We start from the raw sequence: 16,979 nt of genomic DNA, 5'->3' as shown, positions 1-16,979 counted from the left end.
GAACATATACGCCGAGGGCAGCAACACCGGGACGCAGGCATATTCTGACCGCTTACCCAGCGTGGGCAACAAAACTGAGAGGAAAGAGCTGCTGGTAACTCTCACTCCTCAGAACACCCTGGGTCAGGCAAACCTCCGTTCTGTAGGCAGGAGAAGGGACAGAAGTAAGTTACCGATGAGCTAAGAAGCGTGGTTGAATCGGTCACAGAAGAGCTGGGCTAAGGCCACTGCCAATCTGGCTTTCAACTCCTGGATCTGGCTTAGTTTAGAAAACAAACTATATGTAAACTGATTCATAATTATGCCTCGATTATTTTATTTTAAAGCCAACCATCCATGGGATAGTTAGCTCACCGAACAGATACACTGATCATAAATGAACACGCAGTTTACCAAACTGTTTTCACTGCAGATGTGAGTTGGCCACGGCCACGGTTCAGAGTCCCAGATGACTAAGGGCTTCAGTGAAGAAAAAGCACTGAATGAGGAGTCTTAATGCATTGTCAATTCCTGGCTTTGCAGTGTCTGAAACAGCATCACTGGACACCAGGAAGCGGAAGCTTTAAAGCTGCTACTCTTCCTCATCATCTCCTCAAATCTGGAACCGAACCAATAAATGAAAGCCCAAGCACCCATGACTGGGAAACTAATAAAAGAGTGGGAAACACATAGAACTTCCCACGTCAGAGAAGAGTGAGTTTAACTGTGTATGATCAAAGCCACAGAGCCTTCATTATAGTATTATTCTCATCGACAGGCTGTATGTTGATATAGAAAAGCCCATGCTTAGAGCCCTACGGTTTGCATCTCATGGCACTGATATCTGTAAAAACACTTCTTGATGAACCGGGTAGAGACTTTCAGAATTTGATCGCATTATACCAGTGGTGTTTGCACCTCTGAATTTTCACCTCCTTCTTTTGAAGCTGTTTTACATAAAGGATCTAAAACTCCCAGGGCCTTTTGCCTTTATCCAGTTTTTCAATATGTAAGAAGAAAGACTGGTTACTTAGTTCTTTGTTTAATTAAGCTTTTAGGTTAAAAAAATTCTATTGAATTCCTTTAGCCTTTGACTGTTTTGTTGATAGTGATACTGTGAATTTCAGAAATATGTGCTGAAAAAGCCTTTTTCCTATTATCTGTTTACTTAATATTTTTTAAATTTTACATTGTTTTATTTTTAAAAGTATAATAATCATTTTTCCTTTTCCCTTTCCTCACTCCAAACCCTCTCGTTCATATAGCCCTCCTTGCATTCTTCCACATTCATGGCCTTTGATTCTTTAGCTGTTGTTGTTGTTGTTATTGTTGTTGTTGTTGGTGGTGGTGGTGGTGTGTGTGTGTGTGTGTGTGTGTGTGTGTGTGTGTGTAGGTATTCCTGGGTATATACATGCAATCTGCTTAGACTACATAATGTTCCTTTCTGTTTTCAGCGCTGGCCACTCACTTGGTACAAGATAACCAATTGGTGCTTTTCCCTGGGGAAGGAATTTCTCATGCTCTCAGCACGCCTTAGTTCTCAGTCTAGGTTTTTTTGTTGTCTTGTTTTTCCGTTGTTTGTTTGCTTTTCTCTTGATTTTGCTCTTTGTTACTGAGGACTGATTAGAGTGCCATGTGGACACAAAGCACATGCTCTACCGATCATCTAATTCCTCCGAATTTACTTTAGGAGTTTTGTTTTGATTATATGAAGATTATTAAAGGCTAAAACAGAAAAAAAGAATTTATGCTGTAGGTTGGCTCACCAGGTAAAAGGTGCTTGTCTCACAAACCCAACAATGAGTTTGGTTGCCAGAACTCACAGTGGACGGAGAGCATCAACTCCACAAAGTTGTCCTTTGACTTCCCCACACATTCATCTCTCCTCTTCTCATCTGTTCTGTTCTCTTTCTCTTCTTCCCTTCCCCCTCCTCTCCCGCCCTCTCTCCCTCCCTCCCTCTCTCTCCCCTCACTCACATACATACTAATAATTATAAACAGAATGAAAACTTAAAATGATCTTGTAATAGAGTCCCAGTTACTTTTCCTGAACAAACTGGTTCAGGTTTATCGAGTAATGTTTATAATGGCCTCTCTGAACTCCTGTAGCATCAGGAGGCACGGCGATGCAGAGGCCTGGCATAACAGGTGTGTTTTGGCATGATACTAATCTAGGGCTGTATTCCACCTATGTAATTGTTAGCCATACTATATGAATTGTGCCTCAGGTCTCCTCCACTCGTATTAACCATCTGCTTGCCTTCCTACCCCAGCCTACAGACTCATTTCTCAAGCAAAAGACTTCTGTCAGAAAAAAAAAAATCCATGCCACTCTCATTATTTCCAAAACACAGGCAGTACTTCCTGAAATCTAGATTGAATGATATACTTCTCTTGGCTAGCAACACTAAAGTCTGCTGCTCCATTGCTACCTTGTATGAATTCTGTGTCTCTTTTTGAGCCACAACCAACAGCAAAGTCATGGGCAGCCTGTCATTTTTCATGACTGTTTACAAGCTGCATCATCTGTAGGTCAGCCAGTACACAGAACACATTAAATCAAACATGCCGAAGAACATGGGGACACATTCTAACCAGGTCTACGCTGTTTCACAGTGACAGACTCCCTCACTCAGTTAGATAGTGGTAATGGCAGGTCAGACAAGCCTCAACCCAGCTTGGAAGAAATAGGAAAGGCCACCACTAATGAATCACCAAGAACTTGCATTGTTTCGGTCTTCCTGTGGTTCTTCGGTTGTGCTATGCTAGGCACAGTCTTCTCATAGGCCCATTGAATGCCAGGACTCCATGCTTGTCACACACATGAGACAGAAAAGTGCATTCTTAGAAAAAGTCCTAAAAGTTGATTGGGCTGTTCCAGAACTCAGATGTTTTCTGAATTGATCACTGTGGAAGGGAGGCAAGACCCAGCCATCTGCTGGCAATAGTACATTTAGTCCTCCTCTGGAGATGGCTCCTGGGAACCACATGATCTTAGAGAAAAAGCAAGGAGGAGAGAGACTCAGCTGCAAAGGCCACTCACTGCACAAAGTGAAATCTTGTGTCTATAGTGAAAATAAACAGCAGCCATTTAAACATTGCATGCTCTCCTTCCATGTGGTTGTTTTAATAACCATAAAACTATAAAATTGAATAGAGATTTATGAAAATTGAGCTCTTCCATATTTTAAAAAATCAGCTCTTATGGTTACACCTTCTAGGAGTAGTGATTACAGCAGAATTGTCTATTATCGTTGTTATAGGGACAAAGGGGTATTTTCAAATAGGGCTAATTGAGATTAAAACAATAATGTCCTTGTGAGGAACATGCTAAACGACCAGTCACTGAAGTTAGGAATAGTAACACACTTTTGCATTTCATGTAACGAGGAAACTGAGGCAGGAGGATTTCCAGGAGCTTTAGGCTAGCTCACAGTATAGAGACAATCATAAGGAGGAAAAAACAAACAAACAAACAAACAAAAACAAAAGAGAAGAAAAAGAAAAACAGACGACCAATTAGTGAAAATTGTATGTATGTATGTATGTATGTATGTATGTATGTATATATATTTGCCAGGTAGTGGTGGCACACGCCTTTAATCTCAGCACTCGGGAGGCAGAAGCAGGTAGGATTGCTGTGAGTTCAAGACCATCCTGGCCTAACAAAGTGAGTCCAGGACAGCCAAGTCTACATAGAGAAACCCTGTCTCGAAAAACAAGAATAAAAACCAACCAACCAAACAAAAACCCCAATAATATATGTTTAAAGAAGTATACCGAAAAGCCCCATTTTAAAACTGATAAGAAACAAACCAACAAACAGTTCATTTATTGGGGGACAGTGGTTTTTGTGTTCTGGTTTTAGTATCTTAGTTCAATAATAAATAAGGTAATTGTGAAATTCAGGGCCAGGACAGAACTATCAAGATGTACAGGAGAGGTATCTGCATGGTGACAAGGATATGTGGAGACTGTAAGGGACATTTCTGACACAGCTATAACGTGGGTACAGACAACCATGCTCGAGTCTTCAAATACTGTCAGGTTTTACTCTGAAATAAAGGGCCCTGAGTATTTTCTAGTGCTCTGCTTGTCCATTTCAACAGTCATTTCCCTCAATAAACAGAATACTTTTATTTTCCCAGTGGTGAAAGGGAAAAAGAGGAAATAGTACATTATCTGCAAGAATGAGTCATCAGCCACTGCAGCTGTACCACGTCCAGGCCTCTTTCTGTCTGCAGCCCTTTAAAAGCAAAGGGCTATCTTTTAATGACATGCATAAATCCCACACTGCCTGGCTACAGAGCATAATGAATTCTGGCCTTTTCATGCTTAATGAAACACCTTCTACAAACGGCAGTCGTGGTGTTAGCTTCTCCTGTGTGCTAAGACATGGGATGCCTGGCAACCTTGTTCGACTTCACGTGCTCTGTGACACGACTTGAGCACTGCTGCTGCTAATCCTTCAAAATATACCTCTAGAAAATTCACTCCGCCACCTGTATGAATAGTTTCCCAAACTTTCCAAAACACTGGAATGTTTGGGGTGTTTTTTTTTTTTTTCAAATCCTTGGCAGCAAACAGAATTTTCTGTCTTAATTGTGGTTGCTTTGGAAGGGCATTTTAAAACACAGTGATCTGGTGTATGCAGCCCATCAACATTGCTCCCTTCATTAGGACGTTTTGTCTTATTTTAGTGCATAGTTAGGTGCTGGATTGCAGAGGCCATTCCTCCATAGAGAATCTCAAAATGTAAAACTTCAAGTTTCCATTTCAAGTCACAAATAACAAAATGGGTAACGTTTTCACAAACATAATTTGACTGAATATTTATTTGCCTTGAAGTACTTGATGGTACTGTAGCCTCATCTAGGGAGTCTGAAAGTAAGGAATTTACCACAGCTTTACGTGCAAGTTCCTTATCTTAATATATAATATAATATAATAATATAATATAATATAATATAATAATAAAGCATAGAAGTCCACGCACCTCTTTAGGTGTGACCCCAGGCATGCGAATGTCCAGTGCAAAATCTGACGAATCAATAGGAGTTACTGGTCTGGTGGTACCAAGGCATTCATTGGAAAACGACCTGGTAGTTTCTTTAAACCTTAAGAAGACAAATTTGAACATTCTTGAACATAATTGGAAAGGCAGAAATAAGTCCTATGACCTTACGTTTAAGGGTTATTAATGTAAGATCTATTAAAAACTGTAAGATGTAATGACTCTGTTATAATCCTAACACCCAGAATCACATTGTTGTCTAAGAGCAACATACAACCAATTCATAGGCAAAATAAAATCAACGGAACTAAGCAGGGTATACTTAAAGTTCAGCTTAGCAAAATCTTGTAATACATATTTATTTCTACTTAAGGAAGACGTTTTCATCCTCACATGCATGCTGATTTTCTAGTGGTGAGACTATGAACTGTCCCTGGTAACATTTATGAGTGTCCAACAGTACTAATCGGAAACAAACAACAAAAATAACCTAAGCATAATCTTGCTGGGTACAGTTGTATGGCGGCGAAGTAAAGACTTGGATATTCATTACAAATGTACAAGTACATAAATATTTCATATGGTAATTACGAGGTGCGTGTATACAGCTCTCTATTTCCTAGTGAGCTATTACAGCCAATGATCTTCTCCCCACCACCGATCGCTCCTGATATTTTATTCCTCCAGCTGTTACATATAGGAAGGCATTCAAGTCTAAACTATATTGTAGTTCTTAAAATATTTCCCCAAGAGGCAGCGATTAGTTCTGGAAGTCACAACTTCTAATTGGAGTTCTGAAAGCCAGGGTAGCAGCTCGGCTACAGGATGATGGGTGGGCTTTTTCTGCAAGGGGCACTTCAGGAGAAGTTCCTCAGCTAAAATTCCAAGTCTCTTTGGGGTAGAGAAAAATCAGCCTTGTAGAGATGTTTTTTTTCAAGAACCTGTTTACTACAAGTGACTACATTTCTAAGGAGCGTGCACACCCCCGTCCCTCCCTGCCACCCCCCCCCCCCCTTCCTTCCTCCTGTCTAAAGGAAACAAACAAGCCTGAGCACGCACCTCTTGAAGACAGAAAGTGGGCTTCTGAAGGCCAGGCAGCTGTTCTGCAGGGCGAGCAGCAGCAGCAGCAGCAGGCTGCGGGCGCGTCTGGCCATGTCCGCACAGGGACCCGGCAGCGGCCAGGCGGGCTGGAGAGCAGGGCTGGTGGCCGGCGCTACTTCATGGCCACGGGAGACGCGCGGCCAGCCGAGTCCGCGAGGTCTGGTCCCAAGGCGTGGGAAGCGGCGCTGGAGTCCGCTCCGCCCGCGGGAGCCGCCCGCCCTCCAGAGCGGCTAGTGTGGCTGCTGGATGGACAGACGGACGCGGCGCGCGAGGTCCTTATCGCTCGCAACGCCAGGGTCTGTGAAGGCTATCGCGCAGACCCGCGTCAGTCATCATTCGGAACCTGTAAAAATAGAAGCCGATAATGGATGACTAACACATTACAGCATTTGTCCTCAGCAAATCCCAGCCGAGGTTCTTTAATACACGAGGAGTTTCACAAGCTTGCGCCCAAGCCTGGAGAAAATGCTGGTCTGTTGATCTTCTCTCTACCCCTGCGCGACAAGCCCCTGCGACTTCACAGACCCTGAGCAGTGAAGCCCCTGTCCTGCCTTCAGCTTGTTCTTCCTCCCCTACACCCACTCCGGGTTCTGTTTTGTCTTTTATTTTACTGTTTTTTTTTTTTTTAACCTATCTCTTCCCTCTGCTTTCCCCTTCTATCAACCCCACTATAGGCTTCTTCCTCTATCATTCTCTCATCTCACCAAACAAACAAACAAAAACCCGCCTTGCTCCATACCGCAGTTGAATGTAAACAAAGTTATTCACTCAAATCACTGACTAAGGCACAAGGAATAAACCAGAGAGGCGAAGACAAAGCACTTAGAAACCACAATAATCGGGCAGAAAACACAGAACAAAGGCATTTCATGTATATGCACCACAGGGCTACAGATGAGAAGAGGCAAAGCCACCCGCTGCCTGCACAGGTATCTCTATGTAAGTAATTGCCCAAGTTCTCAGAATTACTTTAAAACAGACTAAAACTCTACAGTTAACATGATCTGTGCTTTGCAAATGCTCATTAAAAATCTGGCATGTAATATACACAGCAATAACTTCTTCCGAATGCGGCATGCATCCCCAAAGATACCCTATCATAAATAAGATTTAGAAACTAATAACAGAATTAGAAAGGGGTGGGAGTAGAGTGGGGGAGGATCTAACCATCCACCGAATGAAGTATCTCTAGAAAAACCAAGATCAAGGACTTCCTAGTAATATAAATAAGAGACGTGAGGGCGGGCTCAGGGAAGGATACCTCAAAACCAGGGCCGACTTTGTTGAGTACTGTTATCAAAAGGAAATTAACAGCCTTAAAAGACGGTTCTAGATTAAGGTCCTCTCACGTTTCTTCCTCCTCTCCTCACAAGCTCACCTCCACCCCCATAAAAATACTCTCAGCTGCAGACAGGAACACAGCTGTCTTCCACACTCAGGCCTGAAGGCCTATTTACTCAGTAAGTAGGGAAAGCAGGAATGCAACCCCACTGGACAGACTCCCATGGCCAGGTCATGTCCCAGGCACATACAAATGCCAAAGGGATGGTTTTCTGGGGCCTTAATTACTCCAGTAAAAATTTATAGTCCATATTCTGCACACATCACCTCCCTTGTAGAAAAAGTGGTATGTCTCTGAATATTTCTGGCTAGTGGGACAGTCCCCATCCTAACGTTGTCTTACTGTACTGTGATCCTCCCTTCACCTCCCATTTCGCAAGTGTCTAAGTTTGTATGCTTTTTCCATGGGCTGATCTTTGTCCAAAGCTCTTCACTGTCAACCACTTTGGGCTTAGGGGAAATTTCTCCCTGTTGTCTGCGGAAGCCACACAGAAAGAGTGTGAGGGACATTCCACACTCAGCTAGGTGGAATTCTAGGACTTATGTAGGCTAAACACTCAAATCGTGCTTTGACGTCACTAGCTGGGCTGAACATTTTTCAGATTATGTGTTAAGTCTGAAAATTATTTAAAGCGTATCGCATTGTGAGATAACCTCTATACCATAATGCTTCTAAGTGCCTATTTTAATCTGTAATCATAGATACCATACAGTCCAGAAAAATATCAAATCAGTTGATCTGATGACCTAGAGTAAATATAACAAAAGTCAGGAGCTAGGGGACAGTTGTTCCACCCTGTGTGGCTAGCACACGGTGGGCTCTGAGTTTAATTACTAGTACCAGAAAAATGAATGATACTTGGATAATTTAGCCATTCTTGACAATAATCTGTTAGCTTCTAAACTGCCCTATTGAACTCATGGTATAGGGAAGCTAAACTAGATGTGCACATGTGTGTGTATGTGTGTGTGTGTGTGTGTGTGTGTGTGTGTGTGTGTGTAAAACCCCCAAAACATAAATAAACATTAACTGTAAAACAGAACAAATTCATCACAGTCATCACTAAGTTACACACCACACACCAAATATTAATAAACTAAAATTTAACGTTCAAGTACCTCAGGGACGCTGAGGCTCACAGCACTCAAGGATCACAGGTGATTTATATGCCCACTGACATTTTACAAGACTGATAATGTTTGTTTGAACTTTTGTCTTTGGCTCCCTGTTTGAGATGAGCAACACCACCCATGGCCTCCTAGGGACTGGGGTGTTGGCGTTGAAGGCTGGGTTTTTGTCTTTGCTCCCAACCAAGTACTGTACTGTCAAGTGACAATATAGAACATTCCAAAGCTCTCTTTTTTTTAAATGTATTTATTAGGAAATGGATTCTATTTCATTCAGAACAGGACTCAAGGACAGCCCTTGTTTTATCTGGCAAGAAGGCTTAGTAGTAAACAAAACACTCGAATATAAACTCATTGTTAAAATTCTATAGCAGGAACACGCCCTTCCTCAAGTACTATCCTTGGAAATAAAATTCCATTTAGCTGTTTGATTGATTGTATTATCTTTGATGTCCCCAAACCAACTATTTACAGACACCTGAAGCTGTGGGTGGAAGCAAGGATAGTATCTGTTACCATAAACACAATACCTCTTATTATGGGAATGAAAGCCAACTATGCTTCTTAGGCCTTTCAAAGATGGAATACACATTATAATATGAAAATAAATATGTTTAACGATTTCATTTTTTAGTTCATACTTCCAATTAATATAGTGTATGGAACAGTCCAAATTTTCTCTCAAGATTATTCAAATTATATGTTGCTGAGATAATGCTCATTCAAAAATACTTAATTTTGTGTATTGCACAAAACTTTGTAATCCATATTTGGTTTTCTTTAAGATGACTAAAACTAAAAAGAGGATAATTTATTAAGGAGGTGAGAACTTCACATAATTGGTGGAAGAACTCTCCCTAGAGAAGATCATTAAAGAAACTCAAATATCTGAGAAAGAGAAGCATCTTCAAGATGAAATAAACATCTTCAACAGAAGGCCCAGCCTGGGCATGCCTGGTACAGGGGACAGCAGGACCACAGGAGCCCAGGTGCAGCAGAGGACATGATGTGTTTGAGAGGCAGTAATAAAGGTTCTGTCTCCTGGAGACAGGAAGCCTGGATGCCCCATTTTATCTGTAATACAAAGCACATATCCTGTTTATATCTCCATAATTTCACCAGGCAAGGGTGATTTACAGTTTATGCCTGTATGGGTATTAATTCTAGAAACAGACCATTAGGTAGTAAGTCAGGGCTGCATTGGAGGACTGTAAAACTAACTGGCAATAGTTGGTCATTATTGCTGCTTTTATTTAACAAAGAAAAAAAGAAATCCCTGAAACCTGTAATTGGTCAAAGACTCAAGAAAACATGCTGACTGTTTTTGTTTTTGTTTTCTTTATGGGTTGACATACTCAATGGGAGAGATGAACAGAAGAATGGCTACTGGGAAACTGAAGGAAAACTGCCTGGTGTCTAGCTCTGCTTGACTGAGTACAAAGTCTATCTGTGCTTCGGTTTCTTCAACAGCAGAAATGATCAGACACTTACTTCATAAAAACTATTCCAGGAATAAGTGAATTAATCTCCTAAGGACAGAGCCAAGCATGTACCAAATGCTTGCAATTATCACTGCTCCAAATACATATTCAGTGCCATAATGTTCATGACTGATAATCAGACAGATAAATTCCCAGTTTTACAGAAAGTACTTTTTAGTGTGTGAGAGAAACAAAATATCTAACAAGTTATGAATTTTTCTAACTTTGAGGGAGACTGTATGAGGTTTCCTAGAATGACATGACTGACTGACCAAAGGATGCATATCCATTCACACAGTAACTTGATTTCTGGGCATTTATTCTTGAACAAAGTTTAAACAATGGCACAAAAATGTCAATAAAGATATTCAATAGTACTGTTCAAAGTAACAAAGAACTAGGTGTTTTTAATAGTAGCACTGGAAGCCACTTAAATGTACATCAAAAGCAGATTGGTAAGTTTTTAAAAAAAAATAAAACCTAGAAAACCCAGGTATGAAGGTATTCCTTTTAAGCACACACGTTTCTTTTTAAAGCCAAGAGCATGGCCTGGAATACACTATTTTTCACTTTGCATAACTAAAAAATTTAAGACTCTCAAACAGAGTTGAAATTGTAGTACAAATAATCTTTTTTCTAAAACCACTAATGATAAAAGCATTCACCTCCTGCTTCAATACTGCTAGGACATTGAGAGAGATTTCCTTTGTAGAACAAGCACATCTGGCCCGGGATGCCACATCATCCAAAGGCCCTTGTTGCTAAGCCTGGAGACCTGAAGCTCGGATCCTCAAGATCCACATGAAGCAACCCAGCTCTCTACATATGTTCACATATACCCACACATACACATGCGTACATACACAAAAGCTAAAAAGTGCATCCTACAACGTGGCTATCAGCCAGTGCTAGACATTGGCAGACAAACGTCCTCACTCTGCGATCGTCCTTTGAAGGCTGCTTGGGTATCCCTAGAAAATGGCAGCTGGCTTCTCCCAGTGTAGTGGCATCCAAATGCTTGTAGCATCAAAAGTCAAAAACATCTATAAAATACCTTCCTATTGGCCACACAGATGAGCTCTACCCCGGAAGCTTTCATCAGACGGCAAGAGCATTTTGTCTTGTTGAGATCATGTTCGTGTTGACTTACTTAAATGTTCTTTCCACCATGGTTTCTACTGTACAGTTACCATTTTCCCCTTTAATTAATGTTTTTGGTGATGGTGGTGGTAGTGGTGATTATTTTTTACTTTTTAGATATTCAATTCTTCATCAGGTTTTCAACTTATTTTCCTTATTGCATCACAATGGGCTTATGGTTCTGTTTTGTTCAGTGGGTTTTAATCAGTTACCATCTTTAAGTACATTGCTTTGACGCCAAAATTATCTGGGCTGTGGTCCTTCAAAGGCACCCTTGTGTCTCTCTGCCAACTGCCCATGACTCTTAGACTATCAGAACTTTCCCTTCCCTTCTTCCTCCCACTCAGCCTTGGTTGACATCCCCAAATAGACTGTTGACTTTACTTGGATTTTGATAGTGCCATATGATTTATTTGAAACTGGAATGCTCTCCACAATTCTTATGTCACTAATCAGTGGCCAGTTTTGCACTAATTGAAGGTGACAGGACCTTTATTTTAAGAGGTAAAGCCTAAAGGGAGTCTTGAGTATCTGACTGCATGCTTTTAAAGCCAATAAGGAGAGACACGAGATCCTTCCTCTTTTCTGTTTTGTGTTCCTAGCCATGACGTTAATGGTTGTGCTCTACAATTCTCTCTGAAAGGTCTGCTGCCTCGACACTTGCCCAAAAGCAATGAGCCAACCTATTGTGGATGGATGCCGGTCCCCTTACAAACTGATTATCTCAAGTACAGGATACACAGACAGAAAGCTGAGTAAAACACCATGTCAACAATCCAACCCATTCACATTTCCTTCCCTGCTATTCAAAGCCTGTCCAATAACCTGATGTCTACCCCGCTGTGCTCTACCTAATGGATTTAGGATGGAAAAGAAGGGAAAGCAAATGTATGTATTTAAAAGTCAGAGATCCTCCAACTTAAACTATTGCATTTCAAGTAGTATTTTATATGAAAGTGTGACAGGCTACTGCTTTCTGCTGATATGCTTTTGTAAAAAATTTAAAGTTAATTTTCATAAGCTAGGGTTTCTTTTGTGGCCACAAGAAAATAAACATATGTGTCTTTAAAACATATTTTATTGAACAAAGCTCTTCATTTTTCAATTTATAGGTTACCTTATAACCTACAGTTGGGTAATGTTTAGAGAAAACAATACTATGTTCCTTGCTTAGCAAGATTACAGACTAAATGCTATGGTGGTGACACAGCTGTAGTGTAGTGTCCCAGCTGCTCAGCACTATTAACATTTGGGCTGAAGAGTCCTGTGATGTGCCAGGCTGTCCTATGTATCACCAGATGTTTAGTCATAGCCTTGGCCCTCATCCACTAGAAGCCAACAGCAATCCTCTGAGCTGTGGCAACCAAAAATGTCAACAGACATTGTCAAATGTCATCTGAAGGGTAAAATAACCCTGCCTGAGAATTCTTGCTGTACTTCATTAAGATGAAGTTTAGTTTGTTAACCAATGCAAAGTCATTTCCTTTTTAATACACATGAAAGTCTAAGAATGTGTTTATGAATATGGAATGTCTGAAGAGTATTTATAAACAGAAAATAACATAAATATATATAATATAAATATATAATATTATATATAACATATACATTATATAATAACATGTAATATACTATATAATATATAGTATATTATAAATATAAAAATATAATATGCTAAATATATAAATATAAAAACAATATAAATATATATAAATTTCATTGAATTCTGACAGAAGTTTGGGTTATCACTGCAGTTTAATAGATCTAAGTCTCAGAAAAATTCATTTACTGTTTTAATAATATAGTGGTAGAGCTTGGACTCCAATCCTGACTTTTGGATTTGAGCGGCTACTTTTTTTTTTTCAAGACAGAGTTTCTCTGGGTAGCCTTGGCTTTCCTGGACTCACTTTGTAGACTAGGCTGGCCTCAAACTCACAGAGATCCACCTGCCTCTGCCTCCCGAGCGCTGGGATTAAAGACGTGCGCCACCACGCCTGGCGACATCTATGTTCTTAACTCCTACCATCCAACAAATAAACAAACCCTTCACGTTTACAGAGAAGGTTCTCTTTAAATAAGCAAATCTTCTGAATACTGTTTTCTCATAAGAAATCATCACAGTCAACATTTATGGAGCAATCATTATACCCGGGTCCTGGGTGGTAGGCAGTTCATATAGTTTTAGTTCTTCCTAATTCTCAGTGTGCCTCTATGACGTTTGTGTGGCCTATTCCTGTTTTACAGAAGTAGCAGCGGAATATGGCAGGAAGTGGCAACCCTACTCAGGGGAGACAGCCAGGATACAAGCATGGCGCTCCCACACCACCCTTCAAGACATTAACTGCTCAGCTGCACAATGAAAACGCACCCCACCCCCTTTAGTGGGAAATGTTAACGCTTCCTCTACAACCTTACAGACATTGCTCATCAGGATAGCACAGTGGGAAACAGCAAAGGCAATGGCTGCGCTTCAAATTTGATTCCAGAGTAGCTTATGTTTGGCTGACAAGGGTCTTCTCAACTGCTTCCCCAAATCGGAGCAAATGCTACGAAATTTCACATCGAAGTCAAATTCCCAGCATCTCCACCTGGCATCAACCATCTCTGGCAAGTCACGCCTTTTCTTTCAGTCCGGCTGGCAGTCTGGATGGCCAGTCTCCATTGCTCCCTCTATGCTCTCAGACCTTCAAGTCGGAAGTAGTTTTCGCTGTTCCACTACAAACATGCCATCATCATAGTTGTCCTTTATTTGCTTTTTTATAGCTAGGCCATTTTCTCCTCCACTTACTGGCGGATACTTTAAATTCACTTATGCTGTGAACGTTGATGTTTAGGGGTTTTTTTTGTTTTCTTTTTTTTTTTTTCTTTATGTAGGAAGGATAATTCATCCTACGTATTCATGCAGTTTATCATATACAAATGCTAAATCACTCCCCCTCCGCAGTTCTTTTCATTAGCAAGACACCAGATTGGTGGCATCTGGTACCACGGTATGCTCTTGGATCTACTTGAGACTCATCTCTCCTAACACGCTGCCACTCTGAAATATCCTTCACTTGCAAGTCAAAATGGGCTTTGAATCTGTTCGAATATATATGCTAAGAAGTCCCAGAGGCATCCTCCAGCACAGGACCACTACATTTATAAATTGTCAACAGTAACACACATTTGTTTGTTTGTTTGTTTGTTTGTTTATGGCATGCAGGATCTGCTGCACAGCACACCCTTTACCTATGTCCCTTAGTCATCAAATGAGTTGGTTTCGTAAAATAGCAAGAGGTATAGTTCTTAATAAAGTTTCTCAGCTTCGGCTAACATAAACGTTACTTGTGAACACATGCACCTAGTTCACTGCCAGCATGTTTTCCTGTAAAATAAGAAATCCTTGGTTTTTCAAGCAGTGCTGTCCTGCAGCTCTCCAAGCTGCACTGGCAGGGCCTTGAGTGTCCTGACCTGTACAGAAAAGCATTAGCAGTGTCTAATGATGTCACTGAGGTGGAACTGTGCCTCGGCATCCTGCTCATCTGCCCACCATGTAGTTTATTGATTTATAAGCATAGAATTTAGATTTAGCAAAGTAAAAACCATTCTCCAGCTGCTACCTTGCTTCTCTTTTAAACAGCATCCTTGTTGAGTGTAAACATCATTTCACAGATATTTCGTACAGATTTCTCTAAGTAACCTCTGTCCTAGCCCAAAGAAGCAAGCAAGAGCCACGTCCATAAGCGGTCCCAAAGAACACTTCAGAAATTAATAAGCTTGCTTCTTCATCCTCAGTGAATTTTTCCAGGAAGTTGTTTGGAACTAATCCCAATGATCGGACTAAATTTGAAATGTCAAATTGGTTGTTGCAATAAAGTATGGATCACCGAATCATTGACAGGTATTAAAAGATTAAGATCTTTCGCGTTAGCACTGACACCTTCCTCTGTGGTTCTCTGTGTTAGCAGTTTCCTCTACTCAAGAGAAACTTAGAATGTCACAGACTGGGTGGCCTCTTGAGTTTAAAGGCAAATGTCAGTCTGCTGGACTCCTGACGATGCAGTGTGGAGACAGGGACCTGCTGTCCTTGTGTTCTCTAGCCATTAGTCAACACTTTCTTAATGAGATGCTGATGACTTTTGCTATGCATCGCTCTACCTTCTCAGGCATACTTATCCCTGAAGCACTGTCATCTCTGTTTTGTTAAATGCTTCCCAGCAACCTCAGAGGCAGCAGTTCTAACTACACATTAGGCTGGCTCAGGCCTAGACCATGCCCTTGCAGAATATATATTCTTTTTCTTTAAGAACTCTATTGAAGCTGGGCTTGGCGGCACACACCTGTGATCACAGCACTCAGGGAGGCAGAGGCAGGCAGATCTCTGTGAGCTTAAGGTTAGCCTGGTCTACAAAGTGACTCCAGGACAGCCAGTGCTACACAGAGCAAACCTGTCTCAAGAAATCTATTGAAAACAATAGTGAATTTTCTTTTGTTTCTTGTGTTCCTCAGAAGAATTTTTTTCCTCTAACAGCAGTGAATGGTATTTGCAAACAATTCTTTGTTCGCCATTTCAAATATCTGAATCCTTACAATAAAATGCCCCCTAAACACTGCTCTTCCTTTTATAAAATTTGCTCTTCTTTTCTTTAAGCCTCTCAGCTATATAATTATAGTGTTCAAAGTGAAATCTATAGTCTTATAGTTCTATTACATAATTGAAAACTTACGGGACTTTTTCTTAAAGATCATGAAAGGATGTCAAAACATTTTCTCTCTTATACAATTCTGTGTAATCGGGTTTACAGTAACCTAAAAGGATTAAACAAACTATATGCTACACGCTGCTCACTCAGTCTCCAAACTATGCAACTTGAACGTCATTATCAAATGGACATGGTTGAACACAGTTGCTTAGACAGCACAGAAGCTACAATAAAGTTCTGTCTAATCATAAGGGGGACCACCTCAAGTTTTAAATATGCAATTTCTCAGTGAAAGAGGCAGAGCATAGTACAGCAGCATGGATGCAGATTTAAATTTCTGGTCCATATTAATAACAGTTTTCTTTGATCAGCTTCCCCAGACTCCCCATGAACCTGTCGGTGGAGAACGTCATAATTTTCTTCTGCCTGAAAATGATCAAAGCAGTCTCGTGTTTCTTTGACGCTGCTGTACAAACAGGTGGCGAGTTTATTTCATTGTTAGTAAACTGTCCCTCGCTGTCTTGAGCTTAGGAAGACGTGGTTTGCTTTCACACTGTGCTTGCAGAATGGCTTTGCTCTTCCCTACCTTTAATCGTTCTTACAAGGTCTCCCAGAGAGAGCTGCAACACACCTAGAATTGAACCCAAAAGCTCAGAAAAGAGGATGCCCATGAGCCTCCAAGTGAGAGACCACTCGGTGCAGGTCCCAGCGCTAAGGTTCCACACTCAGGCCTGAACATACTTAGTTCATCTCGCTTTCCTTCTCTCTGCATTACTGAAGTTCTAGCTTGGAACTTGACTTATAGTTAAGTGTTGGACTTTCAAGTTTTCATGGGGGAAAATGTGAAATAGTTACATTTTTCCAGTTTCAATCAAAATAGAGATAGATGTAAGATTACATGGAAAAGTGATTCATTCTATTAAAGAAGAAAATTCCCCTTTAAACATAAAGACATTTAAGGACCTATACATTAAAACAGTATTCCTCTTTCTTTCTTTCTTTCTCTTTCTTTTTTCTTTTTCTTTTTGAGACTGGGTTTCTCTATGTACCCTTGGCTGACCTGGAACTTTGTAGAACAGTCTTGTCTTAAACTCACAGAGATCCGCTTAT

General features: G+C 40.7%; 1 protein-coding gene across 10 annotated transcripts in view; it reads right to left on the bottom strand.

The window, feature by feature from the left end:
• Positions 1-6,347, bottom strand: part of Pam (peptidylglycine alpha-amidating monooxygenase) — a 179,339-nt gene extending 172,992 nt beyond the window's left edge. For all 10 annotated transcript variants that reach the window (XM_051154406.1, XM_051154408.1, XM_051154407.1 and 7 more), the window contains exons 1-2: positions 6,053-6,347; positions 4,976-5,096 (exon numbers count right to left, since the gene is read on the bottom strand). In XM_051154406.1, coding sequence (XP_051010363.1) covers positions 4,976-5,096; positions 6,053-6,147 — 216 coding nt within the window. In that variant the 5' untranslated portion in view covers positions 6,148-6,347. The remainder of the gene's footprint in view (positions 1-4,975; positions 5,097-6,052) is intronic.
• Positions 6,348-16,979: the final 10,632 nt, after the last annotated feature.

This window comes from Acomys russatus, chromosome 12, assembly GCF_903995435.1.
Source record: "Acomys russatus chromosome 12, mAcoRus1.1, whole genome shotgun sequence".
In the NCBI taxonomy this organism is placed as follows: Eukaryota; Metazoa; Chordata; class Mammalia; order Rodentia; family Muridae; genus Acomys; species Acomys russatus.
Note: the sequence above shows the minus strand (reverse complement) of the source record. Positions and strands in the feature narration are given on the sequence as shown.